General features: G+C 32.4%; 1 protein-coding gene across 1 annotated transcript; it reads left to right on the top strand.

Moving 5' to 3' along the window:
• The first annotated feature begins 4,731 nt into the window (after window positions 1-4,731).
• Window positions 4,732-6,135, top strand: LOC18609450 (transcription factor bHLH168). Its single transcript, XM_007044569.3, has 3 exons — window positions 4,732-4,890; window positions 4,976-5,281; window positions 5,911-6,135. Exons 1-3 carry the CDS (start codon window positions 4,771-4,773, stop codon window positions 5,977-5,979), a joined length of 495 nt encoding a protein of 164 aa, XP_007044631.2. The 5' UTR covers window positions 4,732-4,770; the 3' UTR covers window positions 5,980-6,135.
• The last annotated feature ends 21,297 nt before the right edge of the window (window positions 6,136-27,432 follow it).

Genomic DNA, 27,432 nt, shown 5'->3' with positions numbered 1-27,432 from the left:
TAAGAGTGTGAAAAAACACAAAACTCTAGTCATTCCATAGCCGTCCTTGGTAAAAGAAACAAAATAGTTTCTTCTATAAGGCATTCAGCCAAGGGATGTGTGCACATTTTTTTTTTAATTGGGAGAAAAGAGATTCGAACCCCACCTTATAGGTTAGAGTAATCTCAACCCTTTTGAAGGATTTTCAGAGATCATTGGTGTGGACTTTGATTAAAGGCTGCAAAAAACTTTTTAAATAGCTTTGGTTTGCTACAACCAGGCTCAGTGTGAGGTCAATCAAAGGGCTGTTTGGGTGTTTGGATAAAGGATCCAGCTTCCTTTATCTTTAATGCAATGATTTATGGTCATATACTTGCTGCAAAACTGCTTAATGACATCCAAAGGCCATTGAAAGTGACCTTGGGTGGGTGAGGCTGATTTCTATGTTTTATTTCTTTTACGCCGTATTGTTCTATTTTCGTTGCATTGAGATGCATGGCCGGCTGTCTCCTTTCAATAAGTAACACATGTTTGAGCAGAACATGGTCTACCAATGCCTTACATGCATTTGGACCATCAATTTGGTTGTTATTAGTCACACATTTGAGTTGAATTAGGGCAGTCTTACTTCAGTCATTATCAGGATTCAAGAACGCAAGACCCCGCCACTAAGGGACCCTACAACTCAGTTTTCTCCTCTTCTCAAGATCCTGCACGCTGCGCATCTCTTTCACTTAAAAGAAAGAAAATGTACGTGATTGTTGAGTCAAAAGAACAGGGGTTAGTAATTAAGAGATACTACTAATTAATTATTACTAGAATTTTGAGCTGCCAACTTGATGATGAGAGGCTTTGGTCCCATATTAACGGTGTAAATGGTGATGAATATATATATATATATATATATATATATATATATATATTTGTATCAAATCCAATGTCCTTGTAAAGACAGGTGTTCATCCCTGATTAGATTTCTACTTATTGACATTTGAATGATGTGAAAGGCATCCAACTCAGAATTCCTGGATATCACTTGACCGCATTTGGGTTTTTGGGTATCAACCTAGGTTAAGAGCGCTAGGACGTTAATGAGGGGCTAGGGGTAATTTGATTAGTTGTGTGCCTGTAACCTTCGAATTCAATGTGAAACATGACATGACAAATTAATATTGGACCCTTGTTGTAGACATATTTATGACCGAAGAAAATAATCCAAACAACGGGGCGTTTTTGACATTATTGAAAATGTTTTTAATCTATGGTTGTTTAACTTACGATCAGTAATTTATGATTTTTGGGGAAAAAGAAAGTTTTTCAGTAATTAATACTAATATTTTTTTAACTAAGGAAAAAAATGTTCTATGGTTTGAGAAGAGTTTAATTGAATGTTTACCCCTGTTTTACATTAAAAAGTTGAGTTTAAACTACAATGACATATCATTGTTAATATAAATTGAACTTCTCAGCACTTAATTAGAAAATGTAGATACAAAGATTTGAAAATAATGCAATTATATTTGTTAGTATGCTTTCAATAAGCAGTCATGGTTGTTTTTTAAATGAAAACGTTGTCTACATGAAATCTCACATGATAATTATTAGAATAAGAGAAATCTTGTTGAACTTGTATTTATTACAAAAGTTAATGAAGTATATATATAAAATTAATTTTATTCATAATTTAACTTTAACTGAAAAACAAACATAACAACAGACAGGTAGCTATAGCTCTTTCGATGCAAGGTTGGAGACTTGGAGCTCAAAATCGATGGGTAAAAAGTTATATCCAAACCTCATATAGTTCCCACGTGAAAACTCCACATTCATGATCATGCTATCAAAATTCGACTGCCCCGAAACATGAGGCAATCCAGGTCATTGTCCTCGCATTATAGTACAGGCAGCTTCTGTTGCAGTTAACTCTATCGAAATTTTCCATCCTTTTTTACTCCAAAAACTACCAACAATTCTTCCTTTTGGATGTTAATTAGTATTATTATCAGTTCTTAAGAAAAATTGAAGTTCAAAATTTGAATCTCTAGATAAAAGAAAAGAAAAAAGAAGAAAACTCTGGATTCACGTGCATTTTAGGGAAATGTCAAGTGATATATTCCTTAGTGAACCTTTATGCAGCTTTATTTGGATGGCTGGAAGAAGTAGGACTGGGAGCTGTCATGCGGGATGACAATAAGAATGTGCTTGCTACTGCTGTAACCAGCGAAAGGGCTCTATGTAATGTGTTATGCATTGGCTGAGTGAGTCAATGGCACTTTTCTTTGGAGTCCAGGTTTGGGTATGACCAGCTCATAGTGGAAGAAGGTTTCTTGCTGCAAGCTATCGCTGCTCTGCCAGAGCCAGAGGAACTCCAGCCTATATGTTTTTTCTATTTTTACTTGGTTTTTCAATGAAACTATTTATCTTATATATATATATATGATTTAATGAAAAGCTATTTACATTACTCATAAGAATTTTTTCCTTTTTTTTTTTTAAGAAAAGTGGAAATTAGTGATTAGAAATTTCAATTCACTTGCATTGAAGATTGCGTGAAATTGTTTGGGTATTGATGGAGCAACCACCGTTATATCTCCTCGTTAAACCTCAGGTTTGAGAGGAAAAAGCATTGTAAATAAGGAGAGTCCATTTATAAGATAGAACCTAAAGTCTTGGTGCATTAAAATCAAATTCACTTTCCATAAACAAAGCTAAAAAAATACAAAAACAAAATATCCAGCGTACATGAGTCTGATGAAGAGTAATAAGTGCTGCCTGGCAAGTAGTACTACCCAGCTTACAAAAGTCAAAACCATACAACCACTAATAGGAAATCAACCGAGAAAGAAGAAATCAAACTCCTATTGAGAAATATTTTTTGAGAAAAATAATACTTTTGAACATAAGACTAAAAACAACCCATTCGTGAGGAAGGTTTAAGTCAGCTGCTAAACGTTAGGTATCAGATCTTGAGACCGTCCTAGCTCCCATATTACCCAACGTGTCCATCGTTTGATAGGCTTCATCCTAAAAATTTTCAAATCCTCTTTTATGGAACGATATTGAAGACTAACAATTGTCCAAGTAAATTTTTTTTTTTTAGGTTTATGCAGAATTGTCCAATTACGTTGATGAACTGTCTTGTACTTCTTTGGTGAAAGAACTTCTCACTGTTCAAAACTTGGTCTGTTCAATTTTCCAGGAAAACTAAAGTCTGTTCTTGATAGTAGCCTGATGCTATAAGAACTGCTTTGCTTTGCGCGGGTAATTCAAAACCATAGTTTAAGGAGAAAAATGATATTGTAAATTGAATTATGGGAGCAGTCCTAAACCTTTGCTGCTTTAAAAATAGGCATCAATGATATTTTTCCAATTAAGGTAACTATTAGGTTGAGCTTACTAGTTCATGATTTTTGTAAAATTTCAACCATTTTTGACATGGAGCTCAAAAAAAGTCTTCTCTTATTGCTATTTTCATTTTTGATCTATTAAAAAAAATGAATCTTTGGTCAAGATGTTACCAATAAATTAATGTGACCAAAGAATATTATGTTTACTGACAATCTTTTTCTTGACTTATAAGCTGATTCATGTAAAGCATTGTCTTGGTAGTTGACATATATACTATTCTTTGAAAGTGCTATTTATCTTTCCCTTTGCTCACTCTCTCTCTCCCTTGCCAGTATTCGTTTCTTGTCTAATTAAATAACTAAACTAAAAGATGTAAATTTCAAAAAATTTCTAATTTTATAATTTTTTTTCTAATGATTCCTCATACTTGATTTTTTTTTTCGTTTATTAAGTAGCAAGAGAGAAGTTCTCAAACAAAGTATTACCGTGGGGGATAAATTTTGGTATACCTCCTTAAGTATACTGTTTTTACAGGTACTCAAGAAAAGAAAATAAATTGATCATGTGGGTTTTCAACTTGTCAAACGGGTTGCAATGTTAAGTCACATTCAATTCTATCGTCCCCACTCTCCCTTCAGCTTCCTTCATCTTAAGGTCACTCCGCGGTGGGCCATTGTTGGAGACACTTCACTTCGCATTCGATAGTGAAATTCCTTTCAAAGTTCAATAAAAAAATCTTAATTAATTAATTAATATTGGCCCAAACTGGAAAACAAAAATCATTTGATGAACATTTTATGAAATCTATGTATGATTGAGGATGACGGATCTCACACTTGATAAAATTAAATTCAAGTTTTATATAATATAATATATATGTATGTATGTATGTATATATATATATATATTTATATACATATTATACATGTATGTGTATATATATGTACATGTATTTATATACATATTATACATATATATATATATATACATGTACATGTATATACATACATACATACATATATGCATATATCAAATTCAATAGGTTGTAGGAAATTACTTAAATTTTATTACAAGCTGGGGTGGGTCTATCTTATCCTCCATGGAGATGTAGCAATCTTGGAAAAAACATAATAATATCTATAGCCACCCATTAACTAAAAATCTATTCCAATTAAGTATACTAAGTCGGTACTCAAAAACATGAAAAAGAAAGATGCAGACTTACAGGATCGTGCAGCCCATTTCAAGACATTGTGACCCAGTGTTACTTTCACAGTCTATTGTGTTATTTCTTTCGCTTTCCCAAAACCAAGAGAAAAAAAAAATCCGCGAACCTCTAGAATATTCTCAAGCTATATATATAGATGTCTTCATCATTGATCATCATCCACTTGCAAGCTTTTTTTCTCTAGTAGAAGTAGAAGACAGCAAGTAGAGTAAGTCATGGAGAATGGCGTTGGATCATCAAGAATCAACCGATGTTTGATTGAGAGAGAGCGAAGGCGGAACATGAAAACTCTCTATGCCAACCTATTTGCTCTCCTTCCTCCCCAACCAAGCAAGGTACTCTTCCATACCATGATTAATTCTCGTCCCCTTGTCTGATTTTTGCTTGAATTTGAAGTAAAAGCATGGATTCATGTTATAGATGTCGGTTCCTGAGCTGGTGGACCAAGCTACCGCGTATGTCAAGCACTTGCAAAAGAAACTGGAGAAATACAAGCAAATGAAGGTGCAATTGGAAGACAAGCGTGCAACAGCTTATACAATTAGACCTCCAGTTCTTAATATAAGAGATTTGGGTTCCAATTTGGAAGTACATTTGATCACAGGGTTGAATATGGAGTTTGCATTATCTGATTTTATCAGTATTCTTCAGGAAGAAGGAGCTGAAATTGTAAGTGCAACTTGCCATCATACAGGAGATAGGGCAATCTATACAATTCTTTCTCAGGTATAATGTTTTCCTTCAAATCAATTCAACAATCATATCCCTCAAAAAACAATCATAAGCATATTTTATTACATCTATATAAGCATAAAACACTTAATATCAATGTGTTTATAAAAAGACTACGTTAAAAAGTTTGATAAATAAGATAATATAATCTCAAATGCTTCTTACAATAGATCAAAATCTGTAATAATCTTTTGAGATCATGCAGCCTTCATCTTCTTGTCTACCTCTTCCTTTTTTTTTGGGATAGTGTGTGTAGCTTGATCTAATTTAGCTGTGAAATGACACTTCATAGCATAGTTTGGCTTTTGCTAATTAAACAAATACGTTTGTTCTTCAATTGTTTTTAATCTTTTAACATCAAAGTCTTCAGCATAAATCCCCTTCATAGGCTTATATCTAAGGGTGCAATATGGTTAGGGTTTCAGTTCATAAATATTTTTTATTTTATTTTTAAGAAAAAAAACACTGGGAATGTTTGCCTACTCAACAAACAGAATAATTTTGGATCAACTTATATTTAGTCTATGATATGTGTAACAGCTTTGTCACATGAATCGTTTCTTCCATCATTCCATGCAATGGCTGCTTTCAACACAGATTTTTTTGCCATTAATTTTTTGCAGGCTATCTATCCTAGAATTGGCATTGCAACTTCAAGCGTGCATGAGAGGTTGACGAGTCTAATATGTTGAAAAAGTAGCGCGTTACAGCTGTAAATTAGAGGTGCAAGTGCCATTTAGCATGGCTTATATGATTTGGTTACGTTCAGTGTCCTAATCATAGTGTTATTCTCTTGTATGAAAGGGAAAAGAAAATGCACCCATGTACTTGTCGGAGTATCTCAATGAACAATGTTTTCCCCTTTTTTGCTGAAATATCAAAACTTTTAGTTTGAGAATGATAATTAATTTCATCTAATTTCCTTTATGCCTCAAAATTTGAAGGCTTCTTTCAAGTACATGTATATGTTAATAATATTCACAATCCACTTGGAATATATCCTCTCTCCTTTTATGAAATTACGTATATAAATAAAAATTATAATCATAATTAAACAACTTTGAACATATATATCACATAGATATCACATCCAAGAGAAAAACCAGCCAACTAGTATACAATCAAACAAATCTAATATAAAATTATACCAAGTTTATACTTAATGAAACTTATATATGAGATTTAAAGATTTCGAAACTTCTTATTTCTCATTAAGACAAGATATATTCTTACCTTTTCAGTTATGGCATTTGGCTGAGAGAAAGAATAACAAAAGAAATTGCCAAGGATAGTATATATAAGGAATCAAAGGGATTTGTGTTATCATGTTTGATTATGGAAAAGAGTGTACAATGTATTATTTTATTTGATTTTTTCAAAGTTGACAAGGTGGATTAAAAAGAATTACATCCAATTATGTTTATAGATAAATAATGATTTATGCATGGAACAAAATAACTAATAGTATTTCCTTCAAGAAAAAAAATCAAAGATGTACATTTATATAAAATAAATAAATAAATTAATTGCAGATAAAAGAAAGAAATTTCTACAATACCATTTACTTTTAAAATATTACATAGAGTCAATAGATCAAAATCGAATATTTTCTCATTAAAAACCTCTTTTAACTTGAGCAATTTTTTCACCAATCTCATTTAAGTGTTTTTAACTTGGTATTTATTATCGCATAACCCAGCCGTGTAATACCCTAAATTTTATTTTTTCTTAGCCAATACATATATATATATATATATATATATATATTGATAATAAAAAGATGAAACATGTTTGATGATCGTCCATGGATGTTGGACCATAATTTGTAATACCCTGACAATTGTACCACAACGCTCATACTTTCCATGACTCATAGTAGTTGAAAAAAAGATGATTAGCTAATTCACTGACCCTTTTGCAAAGAAGGCATGCTGTCGACTCTCTTGCTAAGATGCCTCTCTCAATCAATTCTTTCTTAATTGCATTTTTCCTCTCATCATCTGCCTACAAAACACCTCATCTTAGCACTTTTTAAGTTGTCAACAAATAGTTTATCTCCGGTTTGCAAAAGATGACTGTATCATCAGCATATTGAAGATGTGAAATCTGAAACCTTTACCTGGTCATCTCGAAACCCTTGAAACAATCCTTTGCACTAGCTTGGCTCATCAAATGATTGAGTGCGTCCACTATGAAGTTAAACAGAAAGAGATAGAGGACACCTTTACCGAAGCCCTCTTTTCATTTTGAATTGTCTAATGGGAACACCATTATTAGCACTGATATTGTGGTCAAAGAAATGCATGCTTTTATCCAGCTCTCTCCAAACTCCATTTTCCTCATCACAAGATAAAAAATCTCCTAATCAACATTGTCGTGCGCTATCTCTAAATTGACCTTAAAAATAAGACTCCCTGAGCTAGCCTTTTTCATGAAATCAACAATTTTATTTGCAATTAGAGAACAATCCATATCTGTTACCCTTTTATGACAGCAAATTGGCATTCTCCTACCACCTCTTTAACCACTAGCCTTAAATTTAATCTGTTTGCTACAACTTTCTTCAAGATTTTGTACAAACTGTCAATAAGACTAATGGGCCTATAATTTGTGATGAACAACGCATTTATACAATCATAAAAGGAACAAGAACTGTAAAAATCATTCATTAAATTCATCACCTCACGTTTGAAGCTTACCCACTGATGCTTGTAGAAATTCATGTTAAACTCATCTAGGCCCGGGGCGTTGTTGATCACAGTTGGTTGTTGTTTCTCAAATCTCCTTCTCGAAGAAAGGCTTTTCCAAACCTCTTGCCTTGTTTGCTGAAAGTGTTTTGAATTTTCAATTAAATTCTTTCAATCTTGCAACCGGCTTTCTTCCATAAAATTCTTCAAAGTGTCTTGCAATCTTGGATTTAAGTGGTTCCGGATCAATTATTTCCATGCTTCCCACCCTAAACTTATCCCTGAAGTTTGTCCTCCGTCTTGCCGATGTAGTTAGATGATAAAACTTTGTGTTCCAGTCCCCTTCAATTAACCATTTCAGGCTAGATTTTTGATTCCAGGTCCCCTCCTCAACTTGGTACAATCTCTACAGTTCCATTTTCTTACTCATCTTCAATTTTTATTGCCCTTCATCTTGAATGATCCTTTGGAGTTCCTTTGTCATCGCATGGATTTCCTCTTCCAATTTCTGCATATGAAGTTGATCTTAGTGAATGTCTCTTTCTGCCACCAGTTGATAATCGATTTCACCCTCTAATTTATGCCACAACCTTTTCATATTAGCCTCATTAGTACCTTCCTATGAGTTCGAAAACATTCCTTGGAAGCTTTTTTCTTCAAGTTAGTGATTAAAAAATCAAAATAATTTAGGACCCCAATTGACACCCTCATCCTACAAAATTATTGAATTGTGATCAGAAAGTGATGATGGTAGGTATTTTTGTGTCACATCCGGATTAACACCCAAAATTTACACTACCACTAGGAACCTGTCAAGTCTGCTGAAGTATGGACCACTCCTCTTACTACAAACATGAAAACTTTCCTCCTGCCATAAGGAGATCAACTGAAGCCACAGAGTTTAGATAGGCATATATATATATATATCTCACTCTAAGACCCCATTATATTTGTCCTCTTATTGATTTATCCACCAAGAACCTCTCTATAATATAGAAAATTCGTCCACTAAGAATTCTTATCCGTCTATTAACAATTTACTTATTAAGGAAAAAACTTTACTTTGATGAGTAAAATTTTTCTACAGTTAAAATTAACTTCAATTATCTATCCGATCATAATCAATTTTTTTTAACAAACATGCCATCTCACACATACAATATTCGATTAGACGACCAATCTTCACATACTTTATTTAGAAAACTCTAACAAAGCAATTGTCTTTGTACTAACTATCATACAAAAAGACCACATGGCTGAATTTGAACAAGTGTCAATTCATACATTGTTACCCTTAAATTTTAACCTAAAAATCAAGTATTGATCAAGTGAGATGTACTCAAATTGCAATGTACAGAAAATCATTGCAACTCATCTTGTTTTATATTTTGAATGACAATGTAGTAAGATGACCTTCGAAATTGAACCAAGAACTCATTTGTACTATATAATTACATCATGTTGCACTGTTAGCTTTTACATGTTGTGGGAAGAAAACAAGTAACCGACAGCACATTCATCTGAAAATTAACAAGATATGGAGTTCGGCATCCTTTATCTCACAAATCTGTAATTGAAAAAAGTTATGATTGCAAACTTGAAGCCAGACAATAAAACTCACTCACAAACTCTAGGGGAATCTCAATAGAGATGTTTTTTTCCTACTTCCTTTGCATCTTTACAATCCTATAAAACCTTATAATCCTCACTTCCACATATATCATAATCTTTGCACCAATGCCAATATAATTTTAATTTATATTTGGTTAGGCTGATTAAATTTGAGAGCCTTTAAGTTTGAATTTTAGCTTTTTTCAAAAAAAGAAAAAAAGTTCACATCTATAAATGATGAACACACTTGCATACACACAAACACACAACCTATAAGTAAAATTCACGAAGTCAAAACAATTGTGATCTCTTTATTATAGTCTCCTTCAACCATTTGAAATGTGGAAAATCCGTAAAACAATCCAAATTATCTGAATTTTAACCATGTAGAAGAAATAGTTGCAATGGGGAAGGAAAAGAATAATTATTATTGTTTTAATCTTAAAAATGTTCATAAGTTATTGGATGGCAATGCTAAATATTCCATATACCATTAAAGGTTACATTTTCATAATAACTACTAAACATGAAAAAAAATAAAATTATATTTGAGTATTTGATTTAATAATAGATTCGCATATCTCCTAGTTAAAAGATCTTTTGTTTTTTCTATTCTTTTTGAAAAATATACTTAAACCTTTTAAGTTTTCAATAAAAAAAAAGAAGAAAAATGCTACTAAACAGGAGCTCTACGAACACAATCATCGTTGACAAAAGAAAAAGTTAGCGTTTTCCACCCCTTTCAACAACCACAAGACGCTCCATGACATGCTGTGGCGACGTATGTGAGCTGAGCTCCTCCTTCCTAACGCCAATAAATTCAGTCTCGATCTAAGAAATTGACTTTTACGTATTTTGAAAACAACTAATTATATAAAATAAGTAAAAATATTACGACAATAACTTCATTACCTAAATAATGGACCTCTATCTTAGATTTATGCACAATGAGCATAAAACAAATCAGAATCCAGCTCGGAGAAGCTCCAATTATTAGATTCAAAGATGCTCTCTGACTACACAACAGCAATAGAAAAGATTCTCTTTGACTAGCTTTTGGGTTTGATCAAATTAGCATAAAAACAAATGAAGCTTTGAAAATTTTACAAAGTTCTATCCGAATTGGAAGTGACTGCAACTGCAGGTGGTCTCAAGCCTAATGAGAACTTGGTTATAGAGATTTTTATAGGGAAGTAAGCTCAAAATTTTTGGTAAAATTATTCAGCAAATTAGGTCTACCCAACAAAATAAAAACAATGTGGGCTAGTGGTTGACTTAATTGTCTAGGCGGAGTTTGCAAACTGGTTTTATTGATTGTATAGGAAGAGATGAACTGTAGATGGCTGTCATATTCGGTTTTAACTTGGATCCTCCAATAAGGCAATCAATGGTAGCAATAAACATATGCAAAATAGGTTCGGAGAAACTCATCATATTTTATTGGCTGACTGAAGGGTAAACAAGTTACTATCTGGTGAGGATACAAAGAACCGTGCTACTTCCTTTCTTTCTCTTCGTCTAATTATTGACTTAAAAACATCTTCTTCAGTGGCCCAACTGTCCCCCCGTCCATCACAATCATCTAAACAGTTGAAATCATGAAACAAATCTTTGGTCAAATTGTGGACCATATGCAAACTAATCAAGAATAATTCCGTTATGATTGAAAAATACTAGTATTATTTATCTTCCTTGAAAACAATATATATTTTATTTGAAATATAACTTTGAAAGAGAATATTAAAGAGAAGTAGTAGAAATGTATGAAGATCTTTTATTTCATTTCTTCTTTCATTGTGTCTACCATCAACTACAATACCTTTCTAAACAAGTTTCAATTTCAAAGAAAGTGATTCAAGTAAGTTAGAAGGCATTTTGTGAAGTTTAATTGACTAACATATCAGTTTAATCGATCAATCAAGTCTAATAATCGATTAACAGAAGGGCTAATTGATTAAAGTGACACTAAAAGATACATTGAGACTGAGGAAACAAGTTTAATCGATTAGCACAAGGTTTAATCGATTAAAGAGGTGCCGGAAGAGATATTAAAACAGAATTAATCGATTAACCATTGGATTTAATAAATTAAAATTCAAACAAAAGGTATCTCAAAGCTTCAAAATGAAAATTCATATTCAAGATGATCGTTGGAGGGCACCAATTGAAAAAATTTGAATTCAAGAAGACTTTAATCGGTTAAAGATCATATTAATTGATGAAAGAGGAAATAGAAAGGTTTTAATCTGTTAAAGCCAAGATTAATCAATTAAATTGAAGAACAAGGAGAAAGACAAAAAGACTTAATCGATTAAAGCTCACTTTAATCGATTAAACATGCCAGTTAACCAGATTAAAAAAACCACTGTAGGAAAAAATCACTTTGAACTGTCTTTAACAACTAGAAATCAACCTCTAAGTGTAAAAAAGGCTTCAAACGATCATAAATGCACAAGAAAACCATCCAAGAGCAAGCATTGAGTTAAGAAGTATCTTAGAGTTCTTTTTTTATTGTGCTTCACTCTTATCTTTGTAAAAACCTGTTAAGCATAACTTTGTATATCTTAGATTAGCTAGGTGATCTTTTGTACTCTATATTAACTGTATTCTTTGATTACTTAGAGTGTGAGAGACACTTTAAAGGGTAGGCAGAGCTTAGGAAAGATTGGGAAAACTTGTAAAGGTTTTAAGCTTGGGTTAGAAGATCACGTTGTAAACACTTGATGGAACATGTTAATTCCATTAGTTTAGTGAACTGGATTGAAATTCCTTGATTAGGAGATCAAGGTAATGGGTGTTCGTCACCAAACCACTATAAAGACATGTCATTTGTCCGCTTCTCTTTACCATCTCTTTACTTGGTGTCTTTTAACTTTGACAAGTTTTAAACTCTACGTTTGAAAATCATTTAAAAGTTTTTTAAATTTAAGAGTTTCCTTCAGAATTTTTTTAATGTTATTCACCCCTTTGTCATGACCCAAATCCAGGGCATGACCAACGTAAGGGTATTGATGGGAGTGACCTTATTAACCCATGCAAGTTTAATGATAAACAATAAACCAATAACCATATGTGCCTCATGGGAGCCATCACCATGGAATTATGTGTAAATAGATATAAGCATGATTATATCATATCAATCCGACACACTCATGTGCTCATAATGTGGAAGCAACATACATAATAATCCAAGTATAAGCCATCATGTGGCAAATACAAGCATAAGTCATCTTGTGCAATCATCCATAATATCAATTATTACATGATATTAACAAATTCAAAATCCATAAAAGTCAAATATGAAGACTGAACCATCATACCAAAACCAATGGAGTACAACTCAAAGTAAAAGGACTGATACCTATTGGATGCCATATGACCAACTATCAAAATTGATTGTGGAAGTAGCTCCCTCCAAAGGACAACGAGCCAAGCAATCTACTGATTTGAAATAACAAGTGTATCTTACATATGTGAGTTATAAATAACTTTGTGAGCAGATACGATGAGGGGAAACAAGCTAATGGGGAAAAGTATTTAAAAAATACCCTTTTAGAAATATGCAATAAACATTAACAATTGTTTTGCAAAACCTTCCTTTCTAGGCGTAACCATAAATCAATACCCGCCTTTCGAAGTGTAATCATAAATAGAATCTTGCTATTCCCTAGCGTCAATATATGACATTCCCACTTATCAAGCATGTCAAATATTCACATAGTCTCCACGTCCATTATCTTTCAAACGAATCAAGGACCAAATAATTTCACACTTTCCAAGTCTGTTATCTTTCAAACGAACTGAGGAACGTGTGTTCATATAACCTACACTTTCCAAGTCTTTCAAACGATACAAGGATAACAAGATACTTTATAAAACATAGTTTGCAAAATAGTTCGTAAACCTTTAAAGAAGTATTCAAAGTTTGGAACTCACTTCAAGAAATTTAGGAAAAATCTAGTTAATCATTAAATTAAGAATGTTGGGAACATAAATTAAGGTTATCAAAGATTTCGTTGTAAAACAAACTCATTTCGATCTTTAGAAAACCTTTTGAAAACATTCAAATTTCAAAATAAGCATGATCTATTAATACATTAGCTCCATGTATCAATAGATTGTCCCGATCTATCAATAGATACAAAGCATAATGCATTTCTAGTGGTTCTGTGTTGTATCTATCGATACATCAATACCATGTATCAATAGATTTGGCACAAAACAAATTTTTTCAACCTAGAACTCATCACTAGGACTTCTACCAAGACAATTATTCATCCATAGTCAAATAATTATCATTCAATCATCCAATAAGTAGCATCGATGATATAAATTCAACATATGAAACAATATTCGTAGTATAAATCTAACACGTTAAACTTCAAAGCAAACAAATTATGGAGCACTAATCTTAAGACAACCAAATACCAAGTGTCATCACACTTACTAGAACAATCCATTGTTTATAGTTGACAACCATTCATAAAAATGGTAGAAACCAATATCTAGTGAGTCCTAGGAAATTACCTATACTAGATCAAGTTGTAACTCATCATGCATAATGGCTAGTGATTACCCACGCTAGCTATTAGTCTTTATCCCGATAGGCTCCACCAATCACAATACAATAATTTAATATTCAAAATTAAATTAAATAAAAAGGATAAATTCAATCACCAACATATCAAAAGGTTGAGACATAACATAACCGGAGTCAATCAACCATATCAACAAGTATGAGATATATGACCATAAATACCATGGCCTCACCAAGGAGAAATCATTTCTCACGTTAACCTTTAAAATCATCAATCAGACATCAATCATAGACAAATGAGATGTTTGAGATGACAAAACATTGAAAAGCTTGCTCCCCATGCTCTAAACTAATACATAGTAGCCTATATATACTTAGTCGATAGTTTTTATCAAAACATACTCGTAAACCTTTATTCACAGCACAAACTCATTGAAATTCATTCACATTCAAGGTTGTAGAATAGACATGCTTAAGTATACTAAAATAATTAAAAACGACGCATCTACCCACCCCAAAGAAGTGTGCCTTGCTCTCTAGCAACTTCCGTTAAACACTTGGTCTTTCAAATATTCAAACTTTCTCCACAACACTTATCATGAAGTTTTCATTATTAGTACTTGGTTATATAACATATTCTTAGACTAATAACCATCTATTCCTTCCACAAATATCTTTCAACAACTTAGAATTCCAAAATTTGTAGCTCATCTAACTCTAACTAAAGGATTTAAGTCTACTAGTAACTAGAGTTAAGACAACTTTACCTTAGTAAGCTTTAAAGTTCCAAAACCAACTCAAAACCTAAGTATTCATAAGTAATATGTATTTATGAGAATCCATAAATTTTTGGAAATCAAACCTTAGATTTAAAAGTTTAAAATAGTGAACTTTACCTTCCAATATCTTTTAAAATCAAAGTCTAAGCTTGAAAATGACTTTGAAAGCTTGAAATCCATAGATTTTGTTAAAAATGGGATTCAAAAGAAAATAGGAAGATGGGGGTTGGGTTTTCAAGGAAAAATCATGTTTTTACCAAATAGATCATGCCTATCTATCAATAGATTTGGCCATCTGTCAATAGATCTATCTATAGATTGGCTCATCCATCAACAGATGCTCTTCAAAACGCTTTTTTGGTTTTGATCTATCAATACATGATGAACGTGTATCAATAGATTTAGTCCAAAATGTTAGTTTTGAGTTCAAAATCAGCCCATTTGACCTTCCAAAGGCATCAACTTTCAATCAAACACAATTTGTTATCAAAACATGAATTTTTTAAGGCAAAATGGTTTCATAATCTTGTTCAAAGACTTTAAATTAGTAGCTCAGCAAGTAAGGTTATAATTCTAACCTAATTTAAGAATTAGGGTTTCACACCCTCTAGCCCTCCATTAGGACCAACAAAGTAGGCTTTGATTTTCTATATGTCCATATTTAAGGTGTTCATGGGAATTGAGATGGAACTAGACCAAATTCAGTGTAGATTTTTATGGAGTGGTGTGGGTGATAGACAAAGAATTCGTCATGTACCTTGGAATACCACATGCAATTGCAAAAGTGTGGGAGGTTTGGGTCTTGTGGATTTGGAGATAAAAAATAGAGCTTTGCTTAATAAATGGGTATGGAGATATGTTAATGACAAGGGAAGTTTTTAGAAAGAATTTATGGTTGGCAAAACAAATGCTAATCTATGCGTCATGCTACCTCAAGTTATGGTTCCATTTAAACTTTCCATTGTATGGAAAAATATTATTGCTCCATTATCCTCTGTTAACAAATTTTTCTTACAAGTTTTTTCTAATCTTGGAGTGAAAGTTGGGGAAAGGAAACACAGTTCCTTTTGGCGAGATAAGTGGATTGAAAGTACCATACTTAAATTAGAATACTCAAGAATTTTTGTGTTATTAGTAAACATATTTTGTAAACACATAGATTATGGGGATTAGGTTAGGGAAGCATGGCATTGGAAAATAGAGTTAAAAAGGTCTTTATTTGGGTGGAAAATTAGTCAATGGTCCTTATTATGGGATAGATTGAAAGATCATACTTTAGGAAAAAATTCTAATGGTAGAGTGATTTGGAAAGGCACAACTTGTGGTTAATACACACCTAAATCTTTTTGCCAATTGTTTTTAGGTAATGAGTGTATGAAATTTGGAAGCATATATGAGGAAGATTTGCACCCAATAGAAAAAAGGTTTTAGCATGGCAACTTATGTTAAGTAAGATAATAGTCAATAGTGAATTAGCAAAAAGGGGTCATTCGTGATGATCAAAAAATTTGTTTGCTATGTAAGATTGAGTAGGAAATTGTCAACCATTTGTTGTTTACATGTCATGAATCTTGAGAATTTAGAGCTTATGGTTCCAAAAGTGGAATTATTCATGGGTCATAATGACCTTCAGTCCTTTCTTGCATCTTGGCTTGTAGTGCATCTACAATGAGGACAAAAATAGGTATGGAAAATGGCCTTCTTTGCAATAATTTGGTCAATTTGGTTATTTCGCAATGAAATAACATTTCAAAGCAAATATTGGGATGCACAACAAGTTTTTGAGCTAGCTAAACAACAAATTGCAGCACGAGCAAAAGCAACATGGCCAGAAGGGAATATTAGTATTGTGGATGTGTATTGTGTTCCAAATATTGTTTTATCTATTAAGTAGGCTAAAACAACTCAATCTATTACATATTGGCAACCTCCTTCCAAAGCTTGGTTGAAGATAAATGTTGATGGTGCCACCTCAAAAGCAATAGATAAAGCAAGTATTGGTGGACTTTTCCAAGATGAAAATTGTCACGACCCAAATCCAAGGATCCATGATCATATGTCATACTTAGACATAGTCATGCCAGGTGTCTGTACTAACACCTCAAATTCACATGCCCTAGTGGCTCATGCATTATCTAGAAAAAATTAGCTCAAAAAAGCTGTATTAAATTTCACCCATGTTAGTGGGTCAGCATCAATTAGTCTACCTCTACGTAAAGATCGATACCACTGGTAAGCCATATCTTTTAGCTTAAACCCAGTCAGCTTCATTGATCAGACACTAGAGCATCGTAAAGCACTACAAATTTTTTCCACATTATCCAAGAAATTCTAGTAATTCTCTATCACATCAAACTTAGAAAATAAAGGTGGCTTCAACTTAACGAAATCCTGTAGTGAAACCTTGATAGACCTTTTAGCAAACTCAGACTGTTGACGATCATCTTAATCCTGTGAGCTGTGAGAAGCATGCATAGGTTGTCTCCCCTCTACTCATCATTGAAGATCATCCACACGAGTGGCCATTATCTCCATGACTCTATGGAACCCTTGCAGATTCACTGCCAAAGTCGATTACCCAATAGGTATCTCATCTTTCACCTTTTGAGACTGAACATCAGTAGGTCTAGCTACGGGTGTTTCTACCTTAGCAAATTAAGCGATCTTACCTTGCGTACCACACCTCTTATCAATGAAAGTTCATGGCCTTGTAGACGTATCAATTGGAGCATCCTACTCTACCATTCTCCTAGCTACTGCTCTGATCCTGACTAGCATCTTGACCTAGAAAAGAGTAAACACTAAACTTAACATAGATGAACAAAAGACAAGGTTCTAAATAGACAAGGAATCCATATAGTTCCCCATTTGCAGGTTGTGTTGTAGTTCACAAACTAAAAATAAGATGCGACATATAAACCCAACAACTCCATTAAGTCAAAATAAAACACCTAGAATATAAATAAACTTAAAGTTCTGATACCAACTTTGTCATGACCAAATTTGAGGGTCCATAATTGGAGCAAGGGTCAAATGAGGATGTTCCACTCAATCCAAGCAAGCTTCAAAACAAACAAATGGAATACATTAATCAATACTTGGTGGGATGCATCACCATAAGAACATAAGCTATATACATATACATATATATATATATATATCAAATATTAAGCATATTAGTTGCACGATCCCATGCTCAAAGTGCGAAAACAAAATATTTTCAAATATCCAATTTATAAACCACCTAATGGCAAATCGAAAATATAACATTTATTTACAAATGTAAAACAGAGTTCAATATCATAATAGCAAATAAGACCAAACCAGTAGGGTACAACTCAAAAAAAAGGCTAATGCCTATTGGATGCTTTATCGAACACCTACCAAAATTGATAGTAGTAGTAGCTCCTTTTAAAGGACAACGAGCCAAGCAATCTATCGATCAGAAATAACAAATGCATCTTACAAACGTAAGTTTTATATAAATCCATGAGTAGATACGGGGAGGGGGAACAAGCTTAAAAGGAAAAGTGTTTATCAAATACACTTTCAAATTAATGTAATTAAGCAATTTTCAAAATATTATCAATGTCCGCTCCCAAAGCGTAATCACATTTTCAAATATTTTCAAAGTTTGCTTCTTAAGTGTAAATCAAATTTCCAATTATTTCCAAAGTTGCGCTTGGAAAGCGAAATCCACTATTTTTAGAGTATTTCAAACGAAAACAAAGTATTTATAAAGTTTAGTAATTTTAAAAAAATATATTTGTATTTTAAAATCTTAAAACATGTTTTGAATTTTAATACAGTTAAACAAGTTTTCAAATATTTCCAAAATTAGTATCACAAACGTAACTCAATCATTTTAAATTGTTTTTAATAAAATCAAGTGTTCTTAAAACTTAATAATTAAAAAAAACCATTTGCATTTTTAAAATCTTTCTAAAAATTGTGAAAATTTTGAAAATAAGCCCTAAGTATCGATACATTGCTTAGATGTATCAATGCATTTCGAATAGAATGTATTCCAAGGCCTCCTGAACTCAAGGTGTCGATACTTTTTAAACAAAATGCAATTTTAGAAATTTTCAAAGTGCAAGTATTGATACTTCATCTTGAAGTCTCGATACCTACTTCACAAAATCTAGTTTTTTAGCCTAGAATACTGTTCTGAGTTCTCAAAATGAGCCCATAATCATTCCAATTCAAAGTCATCAAATGTCACATATCAAAATCAAATTCAATTAAGTTGTGGAGTACCAATAAGAAGAAGAAATAACAAAATGAGTTGTAGGCATATAGCCATCGACTGAAAAACAAAGGAGGTAAGATTGCATCAACTATTAAGACAAAATTATGCCATAGCACTAATGTGGTTCGGTACATATAGTCACTAATCGCAAAGGATAAAAAACATTGTGCACAATGGCTACCGTCTACAATCACTAGCTATAGGTCCTTAATTTAATAGGCTTTATTAAAACGTTTTCAAAGTTTTAAGATTAACCAAAGCTCATTTCAAAATCAAAGGAGTGAATCCATTCACTAACAAAATCAAAGGAGTCAAGACAAGACAACTCATTATCATCAACATAATCAAACATCTCGAAGACAAAGTGACCCAATGCTATGGCCCATTCAAAGAGAATCATTTTTCCTTTCAAATATCGAAATCATACAATCAATCAATCCATAGACAAATAATCATGGTTTTAAGGTATCAAAACATTGAAAGTGTTTGCTCCCCATGCACAAAAATAAATACATAATAGACATATTTACGTAGCATATATAACTTTCATTAAAACACACTTAAAAACCGTAGTTCACATTACAATTCATCGAAATACATTTTAATGCGAGATTGTAGAGTAAACATACTTTTTATATCAAAATCATTAAAACCATTGTATCTACCCACCTTGTTGAAGCATGCCTTTCCTCTTAACACCTTTCATCGAAAACTTGACTTTTTAAAAAATGCCAACTTCTTTAATAGCACCTAACATCCAACTTAAACAACAAGACAAGCAAAATTTCATTTGTTTTCAGACATTTTTGACACACAAGTATAAGAAAGTGTAACAGATTGAGTCATTGAGACATGGTGAAGCAAACTTGGTAAGTAGAAAAAGCTGTCTTAAAGAGAAAGTTAAGAGGAAATGATGAAGATGGATTACCCAAGGTTTTTTGTAGGGTTATGAGCTCAAATGAAATGGAGAGAGGTAACATAAACAAAATCTATAAAAGAATGTAACCGATGTAAAGCATAGAAATATCCATGGTTGGCTATCCAATGTTGCTGCTATAACCATATGTTAGAAAACAGAGTCATCTCTATGTATATACGTAGTCACAATGGCATGCTTGACGAGATACAAATAGAAATAGGAAATGAAATTGGCTAATAGAAAAACAACATGATAAGATTTGGATGAAGTAAGATTATTGTTCACATGCATGCCGATGTTGACTATGATAAAAAATAGAGCTTTTTATCACCATGTCGTATAGTTTTTTGAGCTTGATTGAAGGAAGAATCTAGAAAAGTCAGATTAAAAAATGAACAATTTATGTACATATCAGAAATTTGACAAAAACTTATCCATTTTTTAGAACTGTAATAAAAAAATCTCAAATTTATTAAATTAAGATATAAATATAGCATGAGTCTATTTAATTAGATTCAAAACATGAAATCAAATTGAAAATGATGGAAGAGTTATTCTCTTGGATGAGATTTCATAAGAACCTTTGACCGATAAAATTAATATCTAATTAATCCAATAAAGCATGTGCTAAAACCATTTCTTAATTAACAATTGTAGCTTGATTTAGTGCAAGATTGTAATCTTTTGTGTGGGGGCTTAAATCAAAGTACAATTCTTAAATTTATTCATTTTCTATTGACCTTGTTTGATTATACAAATATATTTAATTCATAATCACTTGTTTTGTTATAAGTTTGATTAAATGGAACCTTCTTAACTTAATTAAAATCTACAATCAACATCTAAATCTATCCCTAACTAAACGATTAAGCTTTAAGTAACTAGAGTCTAGAGTAACTTTACCTTGGTGCAATTGAGTGTACCAAAACAAAACCAAAAGTAACTTTACCTTGGTGCAATTGAGTGTACCAAAACAAAACCAAAACCTACATTTTTAAGAAGAAAAACAAATTTTTAATTAACCAAAATTTATGGAAATCATAAACCAAGATTAGTTGTTTGGAAATGGTGAAACCTTAGCTCTAAATGAACTTAAAATCAAAATCTAACCTCAAATCTGAATTTGTAGCTTTAAATGATTTGCAAGGATAATAGAGGGTTTAAAGAGAAAAAAAAGGAAAAGATGGCTGGGTTTTGGAAAATTAATGTTTTTAGCCAAATAGGGAAAAGTCTAAGGTTTTAGGGCTCTATTTTATTGATGGAAAAGTCTGAAATACCTTAATGTTTTCAAATTTGTGACGTAGGTATTGATACCTTTGGACAAGTACTAATACTTTTTGTTCTAGGTATGGGTATCAATACTTTATGAACAAGTATTGATACATGTTCATAAGGATGCACTTCAGGGCTTTAAGTATTGATACTTCAAGAACAAATATTGATACCTTTGCTCCAAAATGCAATTTCTAAGACTAAAATTAATTTTTTTGGTCTTCCTTGAGTCCTATATTTCAAGTAAATTGATTTGGCATAAATTCCTATGTTTTTCCAAGTTATAAATGTTTATAAATCATGTTCAAAACATCAAATTACCAACTCACTAAGCTAAGTTACAAATCTATCTTTACGTAAAAAATGGGGTTCCATAAAAATAGGAATATAAAAGGTATGTTTTCTAAATCCATTGGGATTGGTGATTCTAATTAGCAAAGATTCTAGTGATTAGAAAAGCTTTTATCATTTTTGTTGCATCGAACAGGAGCATAGCTTTCAAAATATAGATAGAAAGTGAATTTACAAATGTGGTTGCTGTGGACCAATAATGCTAAGGGTGCCCATGGAGATTATAAAAAAAGTTACTACATTTAAGGAGACTTAAAGGATAGACAATGGAGTGGAAGATGTCACATATACTTAGAAAAGCCAATATGGATGCGAACCTATCACATCCCGTTTTGTGGAGGGATCGTGATTGGCGTATAAACCTAGATGGGAATAGCTCGCTAGGCCTAAGTAAGTCTCTTTCCATCCATTCATTACATTAAGATTCATTAAGCAATATCATTATATGTAGGGGTGAGCAAATTGGAACCGACCCGAACAACCGAATCGAACCGAAATGAGTTCAGTTTTTTTGGTTTGGTTAGATCGATTTTTCGATTATTTCGGTTATAATAGTTCGGTTAGTATAATTACTTCGGTTAGACATTTTTCTAACCGAACTAACCGAAGGGCATTTTAGACATTTTACCTAAAAAACTATTAAATCTAAATATTCCCAATCTCAGTTATCCCTTTCAGCCTTTTTGCCTTATGGTTTCTGCTGTCCCCCCTTGAGCCTTCCATCTCCAGTCCATCTTCAGGCGAATCTGTCCCCTGTGAGCCGTCCATCTCCACTTTTCGCTTTCTCTTCTCCAGTTCATCTCCAGTCCATCTTCGAAGGCTTTCTCTCAAACTCTCACACATACGCACCACAGTGATCGCCGATTTCAAAGGCTCTCTCTCTCAGATTTCCATCTCAATCGGTAAGCCCTATTATTCAAATTTGATTTTTTCTTTTTCAACTCAGAGTTTTTGCTTAGTCTTTCTTCTTTCTCTTTTTCTTTAATTTTTATTTTTTACTTTTTTTCTTATTTGGGTTAGGGTTTTTCTTCTTTTTCTTTCTCTTCTTCAAATCTGGGTTTCCTTGATTTGGGTTTAGGGTTCAATGAGGTCTGATTTATCTACTTTTTTTTATTGCAGGAAAACAAGACTCTAGCCATCAAGTTTTAACTCTTTCACAAGTAAATATCATATTTTTAGCCAAAATTTTTCTTCCATTTTACTTGTTAATATCATAGTTAATATAATTTTCTAGAATTATGTTAATATCTATAAACATGGATAATCAAGGAAGGGCGGTCATGATTAGACATGGCTATTCTCTGTTTTTCAGTGTAAAAAATTGAAGTAATCCGCCATATGTGTTTTAACTGGCTTTGAGAGATGGATGCATGATATGATAGTTGTTAGTTACACAAACGAACATCAAATGCATTAATTTCCTTTGGAAGTTGCCTGGACATGTAATAACAGACTTGAAAAGGCCAAGATTCTAAACTTGTGAAAAATTTTACTTGTATTTTTTTTGTTCGATTTTGATTGATTCTTTGGTATATTTAATTATCATGACAGTAATGATTTTACATTTAAGAAATTAAATTCTGTCGATAATAATTGTATAAAAGTTTTAACAAAATTAAATAAGATAAATATTAGTAAATGTCCATTTTTATTTATTGAAATTGGAATGTTTCATTACATAGAATGTAGTATACCTTCCCCAAACATACACTTAAGCTCCATGGATGCATACCTTACATCCTTATTCAATGAACCTCATATGGGATAATGGGAACGTAATCTTCATGGAGTAGAACTTGGATTTTTAACCCATCCCACTGCATTAATGGACTCTTTCTATCAATAACCTATAAAAAGAAACCCATTTGGATTCAGCAAAAATCAAGAAAGCTTTCTTAATAGTTAAAAGCTCAATCTCATTTCATTCAACAATTCCAAGTTTCCAACATGTTTAGAAAATAAAATATTGATAGTGTGATTACTGTTTACTCATTAGATGGTATGATTAAATAAATTTACTAAACAATTAAAAGTTAATGCTATGATTTTAATAACTATGACATTTATTTTTAATTTCCTCCAATATAATATCAGCACAAATTTGATTTATTGAATGTGATAGTACTATACGTTAATTTTTTCTTCCATCAATATTAAAATGAAAATATTGGCATGACATTTATGTTCACTTACTATTTCAAGCTCCCTTGAGCAATTAATCTTTGAATACAAGACGAATTTTCTCATTTGAATTCAATGGACAACCATTTAGTTAGAACACACTTAAGCTCTTAACAATTAGAAGTAAAAAGTCTGATATTTTCTTTGACTGATATCAGTTTTTCCTTCCATTTTACATGTCTAACATAGTTATAGGTTCTTTGACTGATATTTTCTTTTTCTTATGTTTCTAGGTGTAAAGTTGATTGATTAAGTTTAGCCCATTGTTCCTTTTACAAATTTTTTAGCATTTAATTTTTTCCAACAAAAAGTTATCATGACAAATTTGCTAATTAATTAATTTTTTTGAGTGACAGGTTAAAGATTTCAATGGCAAGTGAAAGCGATAATCCAGCTCCAGCTTCTACTCCTAGTGATGCTGCTACGCAATCTACTCCTATTGCCATGTCGTCAGTGTCACCAACACCAACTACACAGCAAACTATAATCTCCACTAATGAAAGTGATGCTGTCAATTCTAAGAAACGAAAAGCACTTCCACCAAGGTTTAAAGTTTGGAAACACTTCACCAGATTCGTCAATGATCAAGGTGAACAAAAAGCTAGATGTAATTATTGTGATAGGGTACTTTTTGCTAATACTAAATATAATGGCACAACTTCATTGAAAAATCACATGAATTCTTGCAAAAAGTTTCCTAGTTCTACTAATGATTCTACTCAAACTGAGTTAGCTTTTCAATCAGGGATGGGTCCATAGGAACTTGGAAATTTAGTCAAGAAGCCATTAGAAAGTCTCTAGCTAAGATGATCATTAGAGATGAGTTACCTTTCAGATTTGTAGAAGGGGAAGGATTTAAGGAATTCGTGGCAACTTCATGTCTTAGATTTATTGTGCCATCACGATGGACTGTTGCTAGAGATTGCTTTAACATTTTTGTTGATGGAAAGAACCATTTCAAGTATATATTGAGAACATCTTCTTTTAGAGTTTCTCTGACCACAGACACATGGACATCAATTCAAAGAGAGAATTATTTGTGTCTTACGGTTCACTTTATAGACAATGATTGGAAATTACACAAGATAATTTTAAACTTTTGTCCCATTTATAGTCACAAAGGTGAGGCCATTGGAAAAATGATTGATAAATGTTTGCGTGATTGGGGGATTAGTAAGGTTTTCACTATTACTGTTGATAATGCTAGTTCCAATGATGTTGCAATAACATATTTGAAGAAAAAATTGAACTTTTTTAGGAAATAGCTTTTTAGAAAGCAAATTCCTACATATGAGATGCATTGCACATATCATTAATCTCATTGTCACTGATGGATTAAAGGAAATGAATAATTCAATTGCTTGTATCAGAGGGGCAGTTAGATATGTGAGACAGTCACCTGCTAGGTTAGCAAAGTTCAAGGAATGTGTTGAGTCTGCAAATATTCAATCAAAAAATTTGTTGTGTTTGGATGTTAGTACTCGATGGAACTCCACTTACTTGATGTTAGAAACAGCTCAAAAGTTTGAAGAAGCCTTTACTTTATTTGAGGAAGCTGATTCTCAATATAGAACTGATTTGTTGATGAGAGATGGGATACCTGAACATGAGGATTGGGAAAATGTTAGGAGGTTGAATCTTTTCTTGAAACATTTTTACACACTCACAGTAAAAGTTTCAGGTACTTCTTATGCCACTATTAATGCTTTTCTTGATGATATTTGTGGTATTTATTGCATTTTGAGAGATAGACAAAGGCATCCTGATGTTGAGTTGCAAACAATGGCAAAGAAAATGAAAGAGAAATTTGATAAGTATTGGGGAAATATAGAAAAAATGAATAAGCTGCTTTATGTTGCCTCTGTTCTTGATCCAAGGAAGAAACTTGTATTTGTGGAGTTTTGTTTGAGGAAAATGTATTTGAATGAGCAGGCTTCATCGATTTGTGTGAGTTTGAAGAAAACAATGGAAGAGTTGCTTGTTGAATACCAGAAAAATGTACAACCTCCTCTTGAGAAAGTTGGTGACAATAGCCAATCCCAAGTGAGCCAAATTTCAGAATTTAATGATGATGTTGACTCCAGTGCTAGTGTTGCTCTTTTGAATGAATTTAAGAGATATAAGATTGCAATTGGTAGGGAAGAGGATAAGTCAGAATTTGAGAAGTATTTGAGTTTAAATGAGCCTGATGCAGCCGATAATGATGACTTTAATGTTTTCATTTGGTGGAAACTCAATAGTCATAGGTATCCTACTCTTGCCCTACTAGCTCGTGATGTATTAGCGATTCCTCCATCCACAATTGCTTCGGAATCAGCTTTTAGCACCGATGGTCGTGTGCTTGATGCATATAGGAGTTCTTTAATGCCTAAGATGGTGCAAGCTCTTATTTGTGCTCAAGATTGGCTACGTGGACCTTTCTATTATCTTCATGACACTGAGAATGATTTGGCAGAGCTTGAGAAAGTTGATGAAGGTAAGTATTTTATTTATATCATCATTTCATTTTTGCTCTTTCAATTGTTAATATGTTATTGTTTTATTTCTTACATTATTGTTTATGTATTGTAGAGTTGTCAAAGATTGCAGTGGACAATGTACTTGATAATCTTTAAGGTAATCAAGTAAGGTTTAGTACTTGATAAATATACTCCTAAATATTTATCAAATTAATAATTTTATATTATTGTATTCTTGAAAAAGTTTAGCCTTTATTGATAGTCTTTATTCTTGAATTTTATATTTTAGGTTGCTGTTGAAAATCCAACCCAAGCACCTGCCATTGCACTTCCCTTTGTTGCACCACTCTTGTCTCCTACATCTTTCCTTCCATCTGAACCCCCCTCTGTTGTTGTTTTGTATGTTTAATTATCATGACAGTAATGGTAGTTGTTAGTTGTTGGATGTTCTTATTGTTGTTGGATCTTTTGCTTTTCTACTATGTTGAAATTTATAAGGATCGAAATGATGCAGGTCCTTTTTTCGTTTTGCATATCTGAATTGTTGTAAAAGTGCAGCATCTTTCCCTGATTTTTGGTTATAGTTGTGCTGCTGTGGGATATTTCTTGCTCTATTTCTTGAATATATTCAGGGGAGTTGTAGGAACTTTTGGGGTACTGGACATTTTTGTGTATATTTTTGTGTCTCCATTAAAGTTGACTGTACCTTTGTTTCATATATTTTGTTACAAAAGCCTCATTTGGGAGTAAAGAGGTGCCGAAAGAGAGTAAATAACATTTAATTTTTTGTTTTGTAAAAAAAAATTAAGTTCGATTTTTGGTAACCGAACTGAACTAACCGAGTTAGTTCGATTTCGGTTAGTTCGGTTAATTCGGTTGCTAGATATCCAGTAACCGAATTAACCGAACTACCCGTTTGCACAACTCTAATTATATGTACATATACAAAGCAGTCAATTTATCATTCACATGCATACATTCGTAGGCAACTATACATAGTTATGGAGCTTTTCATGATAAACAATATAAGTGCATTTATTCATTAATAAAATCAGAATCAAAACTCATTCAGCATCTCATATGATCATTTGTCTACA

Source organism: Theobroma cacao, chromosome 2 (genome assembly GCF_053813885.1).
Source record: "Theobroma cacao isolate CCN51 chromosome 2, ASM5381388v1, whole genome shotgun sequence".
In the NCBI taxonomy this organism is placed as follows: domain Eukaryota; kingdom Viridiplantae; phylum Streptophyta; class Magnoliopsida; order Malvales; family Malvaceae; genus Theobroma; species Theobroma cacao.
The sequence above is the reverse complement of the archived record's forward strand: the minus strand, read 5'-3'. Positions and strand labels throughout refer to the sequence as shown.